General features: G+C 26.1%; 1 protein-coding gene across 7 annotated transcripts; it reads left to right on the top strand.

Moving 5' to 3' along the window:
- Positions 1 to 209: 209 nt before the first annotated feature.
- LOC103573208 (uncharacterized) lies at positions 210 to 21858 on the top strand. 7 transcript variants are annotated; one of them, XM_053741089.1, is made up of 9 exons: positions 5665 to 6178; positions 7102 to 7228; positions 11500 to 11599; positions 14882 to 15059; positions 16437 to 16549; positions 17197 to 17458; positions 20532 to 20652; positions 20762 to 21103; positions 21182 to 21858. In XM_053741089.1, exons 4-9 carry the CDS (start codon positions 14898 to 14900, stop codon positions 21814 to 21816), a joined length of 1635 nt encoding a protein of 544 aa, XP_053597064.1. In that variant the 5' UTR covers positions 5665 to 6178; positions 7102 to 7228; positions 11500 to 11599; positions 14882 to 14897; the 3' UTR covers positions 21817 to 21858. The 7 variants fall into 7 exon arrangements, with proteins under 7 accessions (XP_053597063.1, XP_053597066.1, XP_053597064.1 ...); XM_053741088.1 differs by lacking the exons at positions 5665 to 6178; positions 7102 to 7228 and adding an exon at positions 210 to 391; XM_053741090.1 differs by lacking the exon at positions 7102 to 7228.
- The last annotated feature ends 951 nt before the right edge of the window (positions 21859 to 22809 follow it).

Raw genomic sequence — 22809 nt, 5'->3', positions numbered from 1 at the left:
AAAAAAACAGTTTTGTTTAAAATTATTTTACCAAGTAATATTATATTAATTAAGGAAACGATCGCACTAATTTAACTACCGATTATCAAGTAAAAAAAAAAATTTAATTGCAATATTTATAATTTAATCAGTAAATGATTATACTTAAATAACCGTCTTCATTACTGAGAGAATTGAGGTAAAAATAGCTAACAGTAGAAAAAAAAAGAAGTTTTTTTTAAGCTTTTTCTAAATCATAATGATCCAACTTGCTGAGTGAGTAGTTCTTAATGACACTTGTCAGAAAAACAAGTGAAAGAAAAATGAAGGGAGCGAAAAAGTGATCCATTCTACGTCAAGCCGATTGAAAAAAATGCAGTTCCGACGCACGTGACCAGCGTTACACACATGTGTATGTATATAGATAGACATATATATATATATAGATAGTAAGTTTGTGGACTTACCATTTATTTTTATGATTACGCTAATTACATCCACCTGCTGAATCTGAAAAAGAAAATTTTTTTTTTTATTAGTACAATAAGAAAATTTTTTATTAATTTCTAGTATAAAAAATACTTTATTTTAATATCAGCAATATACAAAGTATATTTTACATTTAAAAAAAATATAACTTGATATTTTGCATAATATACAAACACGTGCGAACACATCGCCTTGCAGTACATCACGAGGTGAAAAAACTAGAAAATTATTTTAAAAATGAAAATAGTTTTGTTTTTTGAATGCTAATTTTTCATAATAAATTTTATTAATTCCTAGACTTGGCTTTCATAAATATTAAAATTAATTAATACAGAAAAAAAAAAAAATACGATATTTAAAAATAAATTTTCTATGAATATATTACATATGTATGTCATGTATATTTATATTTAATATTAAAAAATGCACGAGACCGTGTAGAAAATGCAAAAAATATACAGCCTGTATATGTGATGTATGTAAACTCGGCACATATCAAATATATATATTTTTTCAACATACACGCTCTGCGTACATGTATGACTTTTCCTACAGGAAGGTTTGCTGAATTCTATTTAGGTCATAAATCATACCGTGACACTTAGTTTTACGAAAAAATATAGGCAATGCAAAACATTTTTCTGCTCTGTGTTGAGATATACATTTTTTAGCTTGGACATTTTTCAACATAAATAAAAAAACAATATATATATATATATATATATATATATATATATATATATGTATATAATTTATGAAAATCAGTTTCATATAACGTTAAAAAAATTTTTTTTTTTGTTTATCAATTTCGCTTTGTAATGCAATAGAAATAATACCTCGTAAATATGTCAGGATAATTTAAATTTATAAAAATTTTAATGCAACGGTATTTTAATTTTACATCGAGGGTTGCGGTAATATCTGGTGTAGATAGCTATGTACTAATATAAATGACGTATGCACGATACACGTGTCTCTGTGTGACGTGTGATTACAAGATAATGAATTAACATGAAAGTATAAAAAATGGTTTATTATCTTTGACCTATCACTTACAGAAATCATACTCCTATAATTAGAAAAAAAAGATAATAATCTTCAACACATAATATTTTATATTTTTATTTGGAACAGTCTATTTTTTGCTTATTCGACGATGCTATTCTTATCTTTACTATTTATCTAAAGTACACTATGGTGTTAAATTTTTCCTTTATATTACCATAAAAAAAAAGTCTATAAATATGTTAATAGTATATACATTACGCGTAGTACATACTTGGAACTCAAAAGTAAAGATTATAAAAAAAAGCTTTCAATTTTCTAGAATATTTTTTTTTTATTTCATTTCCAACAATAAAAAATAATTTTTCATGTATGGAAATTATTTATGAATACTCGACGAGTAATAAAAAAAAATCCTCATTCATCTCCTCACAATAAATTTGCATTTTCAAATGTAGGAAAAAATATGAAAGCTTTTTTCAATAGGTGCGTCCGTGCGTGCTTACAATCAGAATTAAGATATGAAGGAATATCATCCCCTTTGAGGAAAAAAATAAAAAAATAAAGTTATTTAGAATTAATATTAATATTAATTCCGTATTCTATTATTTGGAAGTATTACTTAAAAGTATCTCGAATTATTTAACCTTATTTTCATAATATAAAGACTGTAATAGTATGGAGATTTAATTTATACTTCCACATTTTCTATGTAGATGTACGATCTGAAACATATACTATATTTCTTTAGCGTACGTTTACGACTGCCAACACCCGGGATATTGGAGACGTTCCAACTCCAATGCTACAAAACGTGATCATTCGTGCGCATCCTGGGTCTCTTCTTCGTTCAAAATACTCGTTATAATATACATATATACATGGATGTCTATATTTAAGGAACATCCTTATTTTGACTATTTTCTGAATTTTTATGATTTCCACTTCTAAATTGATCCCGAACAAAAAAAAAAGTTATTGAAAATTTTCAGTCCTTAATTTTACAGGGAGTCGGATCAGTAAATTTAATTTATTTACTTTTTATTTCAATTTATCTAGTTTCTTTATAATAAATTCGAAAAATATAACTAGAAGTGCAGCTCGTTGCACAGTGATGTAAAGTATGACCTATGAAAAGAGAGGTAGAATGGAAATGGGACACCCGAAATTTTTTTAAAACAACTCAATTAATCTCATTAAATAATTTCCAATTACATCATTTTTATTTACACTTCAGATTTTAATTTAAAAAAAATAAAAAATCGGGAGTGAATTAGGATTTTATTTAAATGCGAATTCACTCCGTCATTCAGAGTTTCGGACTTTTTACAAAAAATCACTTCGCATACGGAGTAAATAGAGAGTGTGTCTTCTCAGCGGAGTGATTTTGGAGTTGTCTAGATTTTATTTAAATCTGCATTCGATTCAGAATTTTAACATTCAAATAAACTTCCCTTTGGTATAAATTTCACTCCGCATTAACGCCGGATTTAATACGCATACACTCCGCAGATTTTTTACAGTGCAAACGTTGAGTTAGTGCTTTTCCAAAATTATATTAGCGCATTGTGTCATACGGAAGTATTATATCAAGCTCGGTTAAACTATTTGATTGGCTTTTACGTTAACTTTCTGATAACTTTTCGTATATCAACTATTGACTAACTCAAAGATTAATATGTAATGGCCGCAATATATCATTTGTGTTACTTTTGGCTCACATAAATCGGCTCACCGATGAACTGGCTAGCTCGTGAATCTCTACCAACTGTTCACATTGCGGTGTAAATTAACGATTGTTTTATTACAGTTAGGTCATATTTATTTTCAAAATTTACTATTTTATTATTATTATATTGTTTTTTTTTTTTCCCCACAATATTTTCCAATATTTCAGTGAACGAAATCGTGAAAGTTCGAGAGGATTATTAAATTTTTTAATCAAAATTATGTTCAGTTCAATAGAAAAAGAATTTTTTTTTGCTAAAATTGATGAAAACAAGTTTTTTTTTTTATTTTTGTTCTCTCAACCGAACGTTTCTATTATTCAAGTTTATTTTTGTCGATAATATAATTTTGAAGCATAAAGCTCCAACATTGTGAATTTTTTTCATTCTGAAAATATGAAAAAACTCACTCTAATAATATTAAAAATAATTTTTCTTGCAAAGCTATCATGTTTATAATAGATTTTATTTTTATACCAACTCGAAATTATTAATTCCTCATTTTACTCTAAGAAGTCAGAAACATTTATCAACAACAATAAAAAAGATTAATTAGTTTTTCACTTTATTAATTATTACTTAAATTTACAGTATGAAAAATTTGTCTCACTACGCGAGCAATCAATTCGTATAAATATCTAGCTGAAGTATTTAAAGATTTTTTTTTAATTAACGAACGGTCTAAAAATAACGAACGACTGAATTAAACCTAAATTTGAATTATTTCATTAACGCCCTCATTTTACTTTACCTTTTCATCTCTTATGCATAAACTAAAAATATTATATTTAAAATTATAACTTTTGAATGCATATTAACAATTTCTTAACATTCAGTATCCAATGAAATAGTATTTAATATTCAAGACATGAATGTATAATATAATTAAGCACGCACAGCACATGACAAGATGTCCACAGATGTGAATAATCTACCATTCGCCAGATGCGTATAATTTGGGTAATTATGAAAGTAATCGGCATTGTAAATTAAGATAATTTCAAAGTTTACTATTATAGAGGAAAACTTTCAATGAGAATCTATTTATTTAAACTTCCAATGCTTATTTTCAAAGAAAAACATTTTGTCATGTAGAATAATCATTTTCTCTAATTAAAGCATTGAACTAACAATGACTTGTAAAAAAAAAAAATGTTTGCATTGTAAATAAAATATTTTGAACTAAAATAACAAAGTAAAAAATAAAAATAATAAAAACAATAATAATGTCGACTCTACTGTTTTTATTTACATTGAGTTGAGCTGAGATCTTACGAGGTATCCTTAATTCAATGTACAAGAGAGAATCCAAGTGGTTTTTGGGAGTATAAAAGATAGTGGCAGCAGACAGGCATACTTTCAAGCAGACATTTATTTGATATATCGATATTTAAATGATGTTACTATAGTAAAAGTTTCTGTAATATCATAAAAATTGACATAAATTTTTTTACTTTATTTTTCTTGAAATATTGATACGATTGTTTTTCTGTTCTACTTGTATCGATCCTCAGAGAAGCGCGTGCTCAGCTGTCGCGTTTCAATTGCACATTTAAGACTCTACTATTTTTATGCAATTTTATATTTTAATTTATCATATTTTTATATACGTACATTAAACTGTGGCATTCTGCAGGGATATAATTTTTTCATGATCACTGTTTTAAATCTTTTAATGTGCGTTTAAAAAAATTTACTGAACTGCATTTACCGTGCACCACTAATTACAATTTTTAAAAATAGCGGCGAGTTTTATAACATTCGTCATTTGAAATACAGGCTCGAATTTTTTTATTTTAATTTATTCTTATTGTTCACTGTCTAAAATGTTTTTCCTCTTCGATTAATCATGTATCTAGTATAAAGTTGTAACAATTTTAACTTAAAATTTTAAAAAATTTTTTTCTAATTATAATATTATTTTAAAATCTAAAAATGTTTTAATTTTCAGTTTATTCTATAAAGCTTCATTGTAGGTCATGAGCTTATCAATAATGTCGATACATAATTTTTTAATATACTATAAAAATTTTAGCAGTGAATAATTTTATAAGAGTTTTAATAAAAAATTCAAATTTCGACCCCTTTGACTAAAAAAACTTTCTAACATTCAAACTTGTCTCAATCGACTTTATCGTAGGAAATTTCATACTTTATAAGTCGTTTGATTGATAAAACCGGGTAGGATTTTTCCAATTAAATGAAAAAAAAAATTTCTCTGTATCAAAGATAGCAAACATAAAATTTAGAATATACTCTCAGAAATAATAGTAATAAAAAATGATAAAGTTGAACTTAATAGCTATAAAATATCAAAAACTAATATTGATCGAGTTGCCTCATATCATTAAACAAATAGTAGATTTATCAAAAAATATAGAGGGGAAAAAATAATTTTTAGCTGAATTTTGTCAGTAAGACCTGAGCATTCATAAAGAATATATGTATACATATATATCAAATATATATGTATTAAATGTATACAAATCTTAGTTTCTTGCAAGGAATAAGTTTTCTGTTTGCAATTAATCTCTTCCTCATTACAGTGAGAGACGAGTAATTTGGATTTTAGCAACTAATTAGTGTTGTTAATAAGTAAACTTTATGTCAAGTTTTTTCATTAAGAAGTAAATTATAATTATTAAATAAACAGTATTTTATCAGCAAAATAACTTTAAAACATTTTAACGAATCTGTGTTAAGAAGAAGTTACTTCATTATTCTTGTTACAAAAAATAAACTAAAACTTTTCAATAAAAATTAAATAAGACTGTTTTTGTATATACATATTTTTTTTCGAGATTCAAGTGTCGCGATTGTATTATACTGACGAGTTTAATAAAGAGTGCAATGAAATATAGATATAAGAAAATTTAATTATAAAGATAAATTGAATAATTCGAAATAGATAATTATTTGGATATTGGACTTGCCACACGATAGATGGATTATATATAAACCCAATTTATACTATCGAGGTAAGATTAAATTGAATATATATTGATCTTGAAATTTAATAATTTGAATAACGGATTACTAAAGTCTTATTAAAAAATGTTAATAAAATGTATTGACATTAATTTAAATATTAAATTTATTCGTTGTATATTTTAATGAATTTTCACACCACCGATATATTGAAATTTTTCGTTATAATTAAAGTATTATATTTTTAAAATAAACTATAATTACTTGGATTAAATTAAAACCAAAAATAAGAGATGAATACTGAATAAAAAAATTTAAAAAGTTCTTGAGATGAAATCTGTTTCCGTCAGATTTTTAACAATCAATTGTAAATTGTTTCTAGTTTGTTAAGCAGTAATGAGGATAAAAGCTTCAGAATTACCTTATACATGAATAATGAAAGAGTAGCAGATGGAATATAAAAACTTTAAATCGAACAATGAATTTCAATTATGACTTATTAACTCTCATCACTAATGTACACTCACTCAACTTTGATGCAAAGCTTTATTGTACTTTTTAAAAGTTAATGCTGTCATTTAAAATAGATAAGTTCTCAGTATATCATATGCTATTAAAATGTTTTTTATTACAAAAAGTTTGTTTAAGTAATAATAAATTTTAAATTTAAAAAATATGTATTTAACTAAAATATTGACAGCAAACACTAAATATACAGTTTAAATAAAATGATAAAGATTTTCCTGAGAGCTAGAAAACAGAAATTCCGAGGCACTCAAAAAATATGTGACTCAAGAGTAAATACTCATACATATAGCGTATAAATATAACTAAAGGAAAGAAGATAAAAAGTATGAAGCAACTATTATTTACATTCGCTGTCATCGCTGTCTCGACATTGCACGCTCAACATTGCACAAGGCGTTTCTGAAAGATATCAATCTCTTACTCAAAAACTCTTTGATCTTTCCAGAATAAACGCTTGAACGAGTTAAGAAGTCTTAAGGATCCGAGCGATTTGAATCAGGAACGTAATTCGGTCGCCAAAGTGATAAGATGAAGTGTTAAATGTAAATAAATGGGATAAAAGCTTACTTATGGTATGACTTGATTTATTAAACGCGGGATTTTAAATTCAAATTAATTGTCGGGTTATTGTTATACTGTTATTATTTATGGACGAAAAACATCTGATTTATAGCCACCTAGCCTCTTCTAATCTCTTTTTATTTAAGATTTATTATTTTAAGATATTTATTTTTTTAAATTAAATTGTTGCCCAAGTCATATATATTTTTTTTTGTATGGTGAACTAGGTCATTGATTAGTTTTCGATTCGGCTTTTGAATATCCGCTTTAAAAGTTACTTCAGATTTATTTCAGTTCCACTTTCAAAAGTTGTTTTATCAATTGATGTCAATTTGCTAAGCCTTAGCAATAATTTTAGACAATTTTCGGTCGAGCGAATCAATTGATTTGGATAATACTTGTGGTAATCAGAAGAGTTAATTGAAATTTAAGGATTAAGTATAAAATCAATTGAGTAAGTTAACTTTTAGTTGTATTAGGAACTCAATTTAAAGAGTTTATTTTTTTGAATTGTATTATTTTAATATCCCGGAAGTTACTTGATTGATTTATCTCAAAATCTAATCAACTCTAAGTCTCGAGGAAGCTTTTTGGATACGGCAAAATAGATACCGGTTTATTTATTGAGATACCGCGAACGGAAATTTTTAAAAAGTAATTGCTTTATTTAAATATATTTTTTAGAATCAAATTATTTTCAAACTTAGAAAGCCAATTTGATAAATATCTTGAAATATTGATATTTCAAGACTGAAAAAAAAGATTTATTTGAGCCAACTAAGATTTATTTGAGCCAAAGATATCGTATATTTGGATATGGCCAAATAAATATTTAATTGTGAGAAATATATAATATATTTGAGTAGTTTAATTGCGTGAAATAAGTAATTTATTTGTGATAAAGAAATGATTCAATTGGTAAAAATAAATAAGGGCTTCAAATATGCATAGTACCGCCAAATTTTAGGATATTTGTCACATTTAATATCTTTACCACAAATATATCATTTACTTACCACAAATAAATGACAAATTTCAGTCATATTTAGTTGTACCAAATATATTTATTTGTCATTAAGAAATATTTAGAAAAAAGCCGCAAATAAATCGATTTATTTGGGACAAAATTTATTTTTTTCAGTGAAGATCTTTATTATTGTTTATTGATTCTCAAGTAATTATAATAATAATAAAATTTATTATTACATCAATAAAAATTTGAGTTCCAAATATAAAATAAAAAATGATCTCGAAACGAGAAAGAAATTAATAAATGGATTTTTTATTATAATAAAAAAAATTGCCTTTTTTTCCTATATCATATAATAATAATAATAGAATAAAGCAATAAAAATTTTTTAACGCTCTGTTTAATGCGTTTTTATAAATAGCTTTTTTCTGAATATTTTTCCACCCCTAAATAACTTAGACTAAAATACAGAAATGAAAATAATATTTCATATTCTCTCTCCTAGGGGAAATCACGTGTTTTTCGGTTTTATGAACGTTTTTCCTTTACTCTCTTCTGAATTTCAACGGTGCGCATGTGGCAGTAGTCTCACAAGGGAGTACGTCAGTTCTCGCACCCCTAAATCACACCCCTTGTTGCTATCGCACCCTCCTCACACTTTCCATTCTCTTCCGCTGGCAACCTATTGATTCTTTTGTCTTTTGCTAGATTTAACTGTGGGTTATTCTTACATTTCGATTTATTTATACAGCTAGAAACAAGACAAGCGGACATTTAATGTCAGACTACAACACTATTGACTTATTTCTCAGATTCAACAACCAGGCACTATAGCTATTTTAAACAAACATCACCTTAATGTATTTGCACACTGCGGAAATGGTAGTCATTTAGTTCCATTATCCCGAAAAAGAAAGAAAAAAAAATAAATAATTATATTAAAAGAAATTAATGATAAAAAAACATCGTTTATATCTTACTAACTGAACTTTAAACCCACTGAAAAATTAATTAGGGTCACTGGATTCTCCTGACTTTTTTCTGTTTTTTTTTTTTTTCCCAGCTACTCTAGAGCTCTTATTATTATGTTCCTCGAGAACTTGAAGCGATTTGTCACGTGTATCTAAGAATTATTACCCTCCAAAGCTAAGTATCTTAATCAAAAGTAACTGAAATTTTTTATAATTCAGCAAAAAAAAGAAAAAAATATTTTATTTTAACGCAAAATATATTACGTCAAACGATACACTTTAACGTTAAAAAAAAAAGATAAATTCTACATGTTAAATTTTTTTATAAATAATATATATTTTGCAAGTTTTGTAAAGGTTGCCGGTAAAAAGAAAATAAACGTACAACAAGTGTAAAATTTAAACGAAAAAAAATATAACGTACGTAAAAATTTTAGTCTTGTGGAAAAATAATAATCTAAAAGAACTTTGAAAGTACATTTTTTTATATTTATACCTCTTTTACTGTGACCTCTTTATATTGTAAAGTATATGGCCCTTAAATATTTTCCTTTTAAAAATGTGGGACAGTTAAAAGTAGAGTTAAAAAATATCAAAACTATACAAAATTACAAGGCTCAACTTTTCCCTTAAAATATATAGATATATGTTTTAAAAAAAATTAAAAACCTATAATAACACTGCTGCCGCGAGAGTGATACAGCACAATTAAGTATACAGATAGCTCAATTTATAAAATGAAGAAATAACTCAGATTATTGGATTTTTGAGAATATATCACAGGGCGGAGTTTAAAAAAGTATATAGTGTGCACGGTAGAGTAACTTTAAAGGATCCAATCGGCCGGACGTATATACCTTTTTCTTATTTTTTTTTATTCTCTACCTAACAATTATCTTCGCATCTCACCCAACTGCTCCCTACTGTTTTGCCAGTAATTTTCGTCTTCCTTTTCTTATTTCAAGACCTATCTCTCTCACACTCACTTGACAGCACTAATGTATCTCACGTCTACTTTATCCTTTTTTTGTAGCATCACGGTCAGAGAGTCCCGATCCCTATAAGACCTAAGAGTATTAGAGAGGATAATTTAGATATCATCCTTCGTCTTTTATAATGAATCCGGTCGTAAGAGGGGTCTACACTGCGACAAAAGGCCAATACACACATGTATACATCTGTATATATGTATTAATGTATACAGATATAAAGCTATCATGGAGTGCTCGCGTGCCAACTGACGCGACTAAAACTAAATAGCAATGTCCGCAGGCCATACATAAACTTTCGAATACATATATGGATGTACAAATATTCGATATTATATATTTGAGCACCTGCATATGAATATCCCATTAACAACTCATAAAATCAAATGATATTTGCTTTTATATTATCATCTATATTGTATATATTTTTTATTTTATTATTCATTATTTATTTTTTAAGTATAGGATATTATTATTATTATAAAATATAAATTCACAATATAATTTGTATTTTAAATTGCCTCGATATTTATTTGTATGTTTATGAAATTATTCACTGTATTATATATAACGAGAATGTAAACATATTTTATATAATTTAGACTATCATTCAGCAGCAATAATATTTTCTCATATTTAATGTTTGAAATTTTCTCAGTATGCAAAAAAAAATGCTAAAAGTTTAGTCGTTGGTTTTAATTTTAGGAGGTTACTGAGAATCTATCTTCTCAAAATACAGAGTGTTTTTTAAAAGATAATGAAAAAAAATTTGTCCGGACTTATCAATCAAACGGATTTATAGGGCATGAAATTTTCTAGGAAAAAACCCATTGAAGCGGGTCCATGTTAGATAGTTTTCAGTGAGAGATTAAAACTTAAGTTTTAATCAAAATTCTAATAAAATCTCTCACCACTATTACAGTTTTCACACTACAAGAAAAATATTAATATCTATTGAAAAATAAAAAGTTATGGGCATTTTAAAATTACAATACAAAAAGAAATATTTTTTTTGAATTCATAAACGTCATTTCTATAAAACAAACATACATATGATAGATATAAGACCTGAAAAATATTTTTGGACAGTTAACAATAATAATTTAATTTGGACAGTTAACAACAATAATAATAATATTAATCCGAAAAAAAAGTTATACGATATTTTAAAAGTCAAATCCTATAAAATTTATCATGATCGAAAATTTGAATTGATGGTCTACCTCGGAGGATTTTTTTTTTAATGTACACTAAAAGATTTTAAATCGTGGACATGAAAAAAAAAATGGCGTATACATAAAAAATATACATCATATTTATAACGTTTAGATAAGCTGTAATTTTTTCTTCAGGTATTATAAAAAATATTATGATAAAATGGCCAGTCATTTCATCGTGACAAATTCATCCAGCATTACTTCATTGACAGTATTATTCATTCGTCAGTTTGCGGTAAGTCAACTTGACATTTAATTCAATCTAAACCCATACCATTCAATATTTTACCAATTACCATTTAATTTACAATCTATTTTACATTTAAATAATAATTATAATTAGGTTTATTTTAATCAATGATATTTACACCAAAACTTTAACAATTTTGATTGTCATTTTAATTAATATATTCACCAATAAAAACCAAATATATAACTTTATATTGATTAAAATTAAATATCCTCATCTTTGCACCGACATATCCATTTAAATAAATTAATACCCCGAAAACTATTACTATTTATAAAAACCATTAAATCAATATTTCGTAAAAGTGATAAAATATTCTTCATAGCAATTTATTTTATTTTAATCACAACTTATTCAAATGCAAGTTCAGCTTGTACATCATCATCTTTATTTCTTCGACTACTACCAGACTAACTCTTCTGATTCATTTCGTTTTTATACTTTTTTTTAACAGTTTATGCCAACCCCGCAATGTGACAATTTCCTGCTCTTTTCTACTTAAACTCTAAAGACTTTAAAGAAGGGATTTTTTTTAGTCTATTTGCGAATTTATCCACCAGGGGACTCTTCTCTTTACTAACTCTCACTAGTATAGCTTAGCAATAATATATATATGTATATATATATATATATATATATATATATATATATATATATATATTACTATGTAGCTTGACTATCTACGAGGTCGATACTCCCCTCTTTAGCATCACTATGTGCTTTCCAATAACAGATTCACTATGTATATATATGTATATATAGATTGAAGCTTTTATCCATCGGTAGAATGTAGAATGAACATTTGCAAAGCATTATGCACATATATATATATATATATATATATATATATATATATATATATATATATATATATATATATATATATATATATATATAAGTGTGTGTGTGTATCGGTATAGTAAAAGTAGTATTGTAGAGGGAGAAATTCATTTAAGGGTAGGAGAGTTTCACGGATAAAATGGTGGGGAGATACTAAACTACTGAGTTGCTGGGATGTTTCCGCCGCCAGATCCGTAGCAACAGTGTATCTCACGTCATCGTTATGTGAAGATCTATTGAAAGTGAAATGTGTGTGGATATTCATAAAAATAAACTTCAGTAAATTGATAGTTTATCAATTAAAACACCATTTAAATAAATTTATAAATATAAAATTATTTATTATTTAAATAATAATAAATAAATATAGTTTAGTTATTTTTCGCAAACAGTATTATTGATTTAAGCATTACTATGATACTTGGTATCTATGTATTAGGACTGGTCAATACTCACTATTGGAGTACACAGTGTCTTTTGGAGTTGTTTATTTAAATTACCAAATAAAAGTGTTTTGATAAATACTAATTTTTAATGTAGTGGATGTATTTATTTATGATAGTGATAATAAAAAAATAGTAACAGTACATATTAACATTAAGTACTCTGTTACTTTGCAATTAATTCATGTCAATGTTATTTATAAATAATATTGATTGATAAATTAGTAAAATGCAAATAAATTAACATTGAATTTACAATAAGAAATAAAAGAAAAATTATCGAGATGTTTTCATTTCAAACTGATATGATGATGATTGAATTTTTGAGGTAAGAAACTAGATTTTGTTAGTGGTTAAAAAAACCTTTTTCTCCAATTTTTATTATCTATAAATATAATATTATTGATTATCATTTATCTGAAATTAATCAGACCGTTAAAAGTAAATTAAAAATAATGAATTTAAAAAAAAAAATTTTTTTTTTTAAATGACAGTTGTTTGTATTTTTGGCTAATTGAAAATACATCAAAAACGTGCTTATTGATTTTGCAACCACTACGCCGTGAGTCATATAAGTCCTCATGTCACTATCACAGACCATTGACACTCTATTGCTAAATGTTCTATTGTATATATTTAATATGCATGTCATAAACATTTGTATAATGCCGGCTATAAATTATCATTCAATACAGATGTTTTGATTATTATAAAAATAATTGTTACTGTACTTGTAATGCATTCATTAAAATTAATAACCAAGTAATTTTAATCATTAAAAAGTAAAATAATAATTTTTACTATTATTATTTTTAAAGAGTTAAAAATAATTTAAATCTTTATTTATAATTTTTGATATAAAAACTCGATATTAATTTTGTTTTTATAAAAAATAGATCATTAACATTTATTGATAATTTTTAAAATTCAATGTAATTATTGTAAGCTAAATTCATAATTTATAATTTCAAGGGCGCGCGGAATTTGATTTTTAAAGTTTATCAATTTAAATTTAAATTTATTCATAGAATATTTCATTAATTTTAAACTCTATCAGTTGATAAATAACATCAATAAATATACTATTATTTAATTAATATTGAGATTGTTAAAAACATTAGAGACTTAATAATTAATCGTGAGCCTGCGCGCAAGTATTGATCTTACATATATTTCACCCCTTGCTTCACTAACGTTATTACTGACTTGGTTATTTTATGACATTCCTAATGACATGCCATTGTCATTTAAAATTTCATAAACGTATCTAAATTAATCACCGTACTATATAAAATGAATAGACAAATTTTAAATTTAATTGATAAAAAGCAACCCTTTTTTTATATTATTCATTCATTTATTTTTCCACGGTAATGAATTCAAAAATAATCACATGGGAATCCTTTTAACGTTTCAATACTTTCTTTGAATACACTCTTACAAAAAGTACTCTCTAGTGATGAGATTACGCAAAAATGATATTCATTGAATTGGAAACAGAAAATCGACTAGACTATCAAATGCAAATGTTTATTTTTTACGACAATTCTTTTAGTCCTCCTTTCACCCCTTTCTCTATACTTACAAAATTGATTTAAAAAAAAATCATCTATAAAAAATCTATACAACTTTTTTCTATTTGAAATAGTGTCTACAGTTTTTTTTTATACCAATAAATTGTAAATAGAAAAAAAAATAAATAAAAATAATATGAACAAGTACACTCACGTAATATAAGTTAGATACTACGTAAAACGTCTGGAATGTTTTATAGTTTCCGGTAAAATTTACTGACTCAGGATAAATGTATATAAATGATATATAAAATACTATTTTTGATTTAAACAAACTCATAAAAAAACTGTATTATTGTATATTGTGTAAATAGTTTAGGTTTGTTATTGGCTATTTCAAAACTTGTATACAGTTCGAGTGTCTAAATAATACAAATAATAATAAAAAATCGATGATTTTCAATTTATAGTACGTTCAAGAGGAGAATGGCTAAACTCGATAAATTGGATAACATGGATTGCCCAGAGTGTTCAGGACCACCACCGATATTTCGGTTACCTCCACCACCTAGGCCACCTTTCCTCACGGAAGCGGCATTCTGCTCGGAAGCACCTTTAGCCGAGCTTGAGGACTGTGTTGCTATTCCGGTAAATATTGATAAAGTTATTATTTCAACACTAAATCCTTCATATCTCAACTTAATTTCTACATTTAATTTGACTTTTCTACGACTTACACTGTAAAAAATCGGGAGTGAATTCGGAGTGATTACGGATTTTATTTAAAACCTAATTCACTCCGATTCGGAGTCTTAATATTAAAATAAACTTCCCTTCGAAGTACACTTCACTCGAGGGGAGGGATAAATAAATAAACAGTCATCCGCTCCGAAATCACTCCAGATTAAATCCGCATTCACTCCGCAAATTTTTTAGTGTAAATAATTGTTTTTTAAAAAAATTACATCTTTAAACTCATTCTCCAGTACATATATCGTCTCTATTAAATATTAATTAAGAGAAAAAGTTTTTCGTTATTAGAGCATATATAGATTAAATCTATTAATTTAATAAACAGTATACTGTACAGGGGATCCTATTAGCTTTGAGTTGTATGACAAACTTTTGGTACGAGACTCCTGAGTTTCTATTCTCTCAGGATTAAATTTATTGATTATTAAGACGTCTCCATATAATGAGAGTAAGGAGAATGCAGCCACCTACTCAGAGCTTCGTTAAATTTGATGCATCACATATTTCAATAACTTACTGAACAAATATAATTAAATTATTAATTCAAAAATTTATTTTAATACAATGTCCTAATAAAAATAACAATTTGAAAATAAAAATAAAGAAAACTTTTGAAATATTATCATACTCTGACGATTCAACTTTCAACACTTGAGATAAATCCCGTGCAAACAATTGAATTAATGCTAATACTCATCTCTGGCTTTTCTGTGGTTTAAGAATATAATACACACCTTATTTAACCGCATTCCTACGTGTCTTCAAACGAGTATGCATACATGATGAATTAGTTAAATGAGCCCATTATGTGTAAACAATGACAAGTATGTACATACTTAAGGGTGAAGAGAAAAGATAAATGGTTTCAACTTTCAAGAAATTATAATAATTCTTTTGCATAAAAAACCACTTAATAAACGTTTCACATCACGGGTTTTTTATTTTATTATTAGTATTTCTTCTTTTTTTCCACGTCATAAACTATATCTATGACGTAGGTAATACCGTTTATAAAACTATAGTGACGTTATATTTAAAGTAATGTGGGTTAATATTATCATGTTTACAAAAAATATAAACCAAATCGGTGACATTTAATAAGCTATTTATAATTTATTGTCTTTACTTATTGTGGGTCACTGTTCCCGTTTAAGAATTCATAATAAAACTACCTACTACTTTTATACTTATAATCTTTTTCTATTATAGTCTTTGTATAAAAATAATTATTAAATTAAATATCACTTAACATGAATATTTAATATTTTTCAGATGATCGATGCGTCTTATCACGCCAATCCGTCATTACAAAACACAGCTTTGATAATTGCCTGTACTGTTATTTTGTTGTTAATGGCAGCGATAGTTTCCGTCGTATTTTGGAAGTAAGTTATTTTCAAAAATCTTTGTGTAGGAGAAGGAGGGGTAAAACGAGGTACCCCCAAAATTATATAAAAAAAAATTTTCATTTTTTAAATGTTTTTTAAACATTCCAAAATCACTTTTGTAAATATAATTGAGCATTATCTACAATTTTTTTTGTTAAACATTTTCTAAAATCGAGTGTTAGTCGAAAAATTTCAATAACTTTTGTTTTATCACAAAAATTATTAAAAATTTGTTTTTCTTCCTTTGTATCTAATAATCATGTAAAATATAATTTTTCTTCATGTAAATTACTTACAAAAAAATTTAATTTAATTAAATTCATTTATAATCCAGATTTTTTTTTTTTACCTTTTTTAGGAGGTTCCCCATTTTGCCCGCAAAAATGAAAATTTTTATCTCTAACAGTAACTAAAATTTTTTTCTATTTACTTTGAATATCATTAAAAAAAAGATTTAGCGTATTTGAGTCCTCAAAAACTTGATATTTCCTTAAGTACCCCGTTTTACCCCTCCCTCCCTTATATATATATAATAATTAATAAAATATAAAACTTGCTACAGGAACGTTTATGAATTTAAAACATAAAATAAAATTGAGGATCTTCAATTAATGAAAAATGTTTATTTTTTAAATTTGTTATAGACACAAAAGAAAAGTACAGAATCTTTTACCCTGTAAAAGTGCAGTAGCAGTAACAGCAACAACAGGACGTACCCGTGTTTTGCCCAATGGTCAAGCATTAACGGGCGCCAGCAGTAATATGATGGCTGGCAATAACACCGCACGTCTCTATGAGGATATGATGGAGCACGTACCCCATTCGCAAATCCACAATCACTTGCCAGCTCAACTTAGGATGCAACCAACAATCGAGGTACGAGGTGTAGATTCCTCGAGGCAGCAGGTGAGCGATGAGTGCACTCCTGCATCGCACTACCTCGACTATCTTGATTATCGTGATCCACGTACGATTATTAGCACTAATAAAATACCAACAAAAGCAATACTTGGTGGTTATCGCACACCAATGGCTCTTTTAGCTAAAAAATCACAAGCTGTGATAAAAATGTCACCACCAATTACTACCCTACATCGAAATATCACCAATGACTATCATCATCAGCAGCAGCAAGCTACTGATGTCATTAATCAACAAAATACAAATACTAATAGCTTATTAATTAATAATTTAACATTTAACAATCAAAATCAATATATGATGACAAATCAAACAATTATTCCGGGTTTATCATTTGTTTCAATGCAAACAAACGTCAAGAGATATTGTTGTGATAATTCGAATAAATTAATTACACCTCATTATTCATTATCAAATGATTTAATAACTCCGACACATAGATCGCGTTTTATCCCCACTACTGACCAATTATCTGAATCTCAAGCAACATGTAGTGGTAATAATACTTGTGATATCGTACCATCACAAAGTAATAAATATAAAAACAGTAGTAATTATGACAACAATAGGAGACGACGACTATCTGTGGATTCTGAGGGTTATGCTTATATTGATATCGATGATTATTATCCAAATAAATTAGAAAGAAATACGCGCGGTAATTCTTGCATTGACGATAATGTTGATCGAAATATGTGCGATAACATTGATGAGTCGTGTCAAAGACTTCTCAATGATAATTCAGTAGCTATTTATGAGGACCCTGATGTTGAAGTTAAAAATAAACGTAACTCTGAACGGTATTGCAGCAATAATAGAGATACAAGCACTAATAGAACAGAATGTAACCCCGTAGATGGTATTAATGAGGAAATTTGTCCTCTTTGTACTATACAACAAATTCATCACCTCGTCACGTTACCTGATCAGACCAATAATTTACCTCACAATCAGTAAAACCATAATTATTATTATTACCATTATTGTTTTGGTCAATTATTTTATTTATTTATTTATTTATTTGTTTATTGAACAAAACTTTGGCAAGTTTATTTGGTTTAAATAATTATTTATTCAACCCAATAATATCGAAAAAATTTTAACAGATTAATCGCAGGTCGATCGTCTTCTATATAAAGCAATCAGAATTCTCTTTATCAATAAAAATTAATTTATCACTAACACTACTTATATAAAACAATTGCACTGACATTTAAAAAATAAAAAGAGAATTTTGTTTTTTATAAATACAAAATAATATAATTTATTTAACATGATTTTAAATTTTCAGATTATTTGAAAAACTTTATACTCTATCAAAAATTTTAATTTAAAAAATTAAAAGAAAACCTTTTTTTTTTTTACAAAAAAAAAAAAAACAAAAAAATACAAAAATAAAATATTATTTCCTCGCTCATGACTAGATTTCATAAAATATATATTTTATTTTTGTAGCTTATTATTTTGTCTAGTCAATATTGAATTTAATCAAAATAATTATTGATTTATGTATTACTTCAGCCTTTTATTTTTTTTATTGTAGTTCAAAGTTCGTACAATGATCGTACTCTAAACAGGTTTTTTTTAAATCTACTATATATTTATTAAGTAACAATAAATAACATATATATCATTAGCTTCACGGATAGCGAAGTAGGAAAAAAAAACCGACCAATTTCCAGTTTTATTATTATTATTATTTTGTTTTGTAATTATTATTTATGTTTTATTATTATTAATATTATTAATTCATTATTATTATTATTATTATTATTATTATTATTATTATTATTATTACTATTATTATTATTATTTATTATTATTATTATTATAATTTAAATGCTGTGAAATATTAATAAATATCTGAGTTATTACTCAAAACTAAAACATATCTGTTACTTGACTATAACTTAGTCATTAGACATTAGGTCAAAAAATAAATTAATATTAGTATTATTATTTTTTCAATCATTATTATTATTATTAATTATATGTATTATTTATTTTTTAAAAATTCAAGTTAAATGAATTTTAAAAATGAATATAATATTTAAAATGAGACTGAGATTGTATGCGTGTTTGTGTAAATGTGTGTGATAATAATAAAAAAAAATCGATAAAAAAAAACTATTAAGAGAAAGTATAATCATTGTACATCAAGTATTTATTATTTATCGAAAAAAAAATTGATGAGATGATAAAAAAAAAACTTATCGAAAAATAAAAATTACTTTACTGATAAAATTTGACAAGGAGTGGTTATTCACCCGGTTCATCATCCCATCCCAAAATAAACAAAAATTAACTGTAATGAAATTTATTTTCAATCCTAAGTAATTATTTAAATCAACCAGCTACTCAGACTTTATATTATTAATAAAGAAAAAATTTTTATTTTTATCGCTATCTATAAGATTTAAAATAGCATTTACGGATAACCACTTCTGTGATCAAATTTCATTCAGGCTTCAGTATATGCATATTCATGAGAAAAAAAAATTTTATTACAATATGCATGAATCTATATTGAGTGAAATGAATATTGGATCTATTTGACAATCATTCTAAAAAAAATCTATTTAAATAAAAATAATAATTTTATTCAATTTTCAAGGCTATAATAGTCAACAAAAAGACTAAAAATTATTATTGTAAAATTATATTTAATTCTTAGTAGAATTAAAAATTCAAATATGAATATTTGAAAAATTATATAGTCATAAAATAAATGAACTTATTTTATTTAGAAAAAAAAATTGTGTTTAATAAAATTAAATGATACATATATAATTATTTCATTTTTTACCCTTTTTTAAAGTCTGAATCAAAAGTATTTTAAAAAATAAAAGCAAATTGAAAGCACACCCCTAACAGTTGGCAATTGTGATGTGTAAAAAAAAATAAAATAATGTGCTAATTATCACGATAAATCGACATCAACAAAAACGCTTTTCCTAAAACGCTTTATTTTGAATTAATCGCTGACGCTATTGAGAATGGATATTATAGTACACACCGTAAATAAAATAAAAATACATAATATATACCTTGACTACAGATGATTGATGTCAATAAGGAGAAGAATGGCAACCGAGGAGGTTTTGTGTGTAGCAGCCCTGGACCAGATCCATACGGATCACAAGATCTTTATAATCCAGTTTATGAGGAACTTTGTAATGGTAATTATCAATTGCAGAAACAATCAATACAAGAAAATAAAAAAAAATTGAGCATTGAATCATTGCTACATTTATAATTTTATAAGAAAACAAAAAAAAATTATTACAGGTGATAATCAACCTGATACAGACGAAGAAGGTGATATAAACGGACGAAATCGTTTACATCATCGCGCATCAGCAAATTCAAAATCAGCAAGCGAAGATGAATTTGCTGAAGATGAATTATCTGTTGGTGAACCTTCAGAATCACGCGTGTTAACATCAGCATCACCTGGCCCAGTGTCATGGAGCACATGTCCTGCTGGATCATCACGAACTTCCCGTGAAAGACGAGGCAAAAGCCCCAGAAGTTTAGATCGACGCAGGAAAAATAAAGCCCATGATGTTGGTGAATTTCACGAAGGAATGCTTCTTGATGCATTGCTACACTTTTATCCAAATGTTCCTGGTAATTATTATTATTATTTAAATAATAATAAATTCTATCAATTGAATAAGATATAATAATTATTTTATATTTGCTTAGGTATAGCAGGAACTAAAAATAATTCTAGTCAACGAACAAAACCTGCTGTTACGGTAGCACATAAATTGCCATACTATGTGCCACAAATGCCTCCTCAATTTCATACAGTAAACAAAGAAATAAATAACAAAGAAGAAGAAAATCCTTACGAGAGTGTACCAGTTCTCGGCCCGCTGCACAATTATTCAAACCAAAATAAAACAAATAGTAAAGACAAATCATCAAATAAAGTACCGACAGTTGATGATTATAATAAATATCCACAATATGCTTCTGAATACTTTGGTTTACATAATCAAGTTGTAACGCCAATTTATACACAAGTTGGTAATGATTATTCCGATACATATGCTCAGCCAACTGATAAACTTTACTACAGTGATGATAGATATGCCCAACCTGTTTACTTTACTTCCCGCGATCCAGATAAAACTTCTGCTGGTAAATTGTATCAAGGACAACCCGACAGTAGTTTTGGAAGTGATAGTGGTTACAGTCATCATACGTCCGGTGGTACAACGATTTATAATAATGGTGGTACAAGAAGCAGTATTACACGGACTAATCATCGTAAAGATAAACATCGAAATTCAAATCATTCTCATCATTCCGTCGATTTCATATTTTCACAATAATTACTTACGATAAATTATTTATTTATTTTATCGTAAACGCTAAGTGCAATGTCATGATCATCAAGATTGTTCAATGTTTTTTTATTTTTTTTTTTTTTTTTACTTACAATTAATATAAATATTTATATACATATTCTGAGTCAATAGTTGTAAATCAATTTCTTATACCAAAGCGTAAAAAAAATATATGTATAACAGACAAATCAATTTATTGGATTATTGTATATCATCAATAAATATCTGCCATATAAATTTGAAATTTTTACGGGATAAAAAAAAATCAGAGGTTCATCTCTTTAGGTAGAATAAAAAAAAAAGTATACATCAAGTGAGATAATTTTGAATTAATGATAAGTATTATTTTTTAAGCTATTTATTAATTATTAATTTATACTGAAAAAAAAAAATAATAAACATGTCCTTACGATTTTTAAGAAAATACTAAATCTAAAAAAAAAGAGGTTTTAATTGTACTACTTATTGTTTATTGAATTAAGTTGACGTTAGATTAAGATAGAATTTTAAAAAATTAAAATTAAAATTGGTTAATAAAATTTTTAATAGACCAATATATAAAACAACTAAGGACATTGTGATAATTAAAATTTGAGATGAACTTAATTATATTTTTTTGTGCGTCCATATTTATCTATAGTATATATGATAATTGATATAAGTAATTTTTGATCTTAAAACACTAGGGTAATAAATTCAACCAAAGAATGAGATAGTTTTGTACACGCTTATTCGTGTATCCCAAAAAAAAAAAAATTATGTAATCCGCAAATAGAAAACTGTATTATAATTTATAAAACAAAAATAGAAACTAATACGTGATTAATATTTTTTTTATAATAATTAAATAATAAAATTTATTATTGCACGCTTATATCGTCCAATAGTTCAGCTTTCATTGTTCTGTGATTGTAAAAAAAAAGTAAAATTATACATAAAAAAAATAAAAAAACACGAGTGAATTGTCAATGTAAGCAA

Source organism: Microplitis demolitor, chromosome 8 (genome assembly GCF_026212275.2).
Source record: "Microplitis demolitor isolate Queensland-Clemson2020A chromosome 8, iyMicDemo2.1a, whole genome shotgun sequence".
In the NCBI taxonomy this organism is placed as follows: domain Eukaryota; kingdom Metazoa; phylum Arthropoda; class Insecta; order Hymenoptera; family Braconidae; genus Microplitis; species Microplitis demolitor.
Note: the sequence above shows the minus strand (reverse complement) of the source record. Positions and strands in the feature narration are given on the sequence as shown.

Bases quoted from the DNA above. Each gene is read 5' to 3' on its own strand.
- LOC103573208 (XM_053741086.1), top strand. From the start codon at position 13,182: ATGTTTTCATTTCAAACTGATATGATGATGATTGAATTTTTGAG. The intron at 16,550-17,196 runs GTAAGTTATTTT...AATTTGTTATAG, and splicing joins GTTTCCGTCGTATTTTGGAA to ACACAAAAGAAAAGTACAGA. The intron at 17,459-20,531 runs GTGAGCGATGAG...CCTTGACTACAG, and splicing joins TAGATTCCTCGAGGCAGCAG to ATGATTGATGTCAATAAGGA.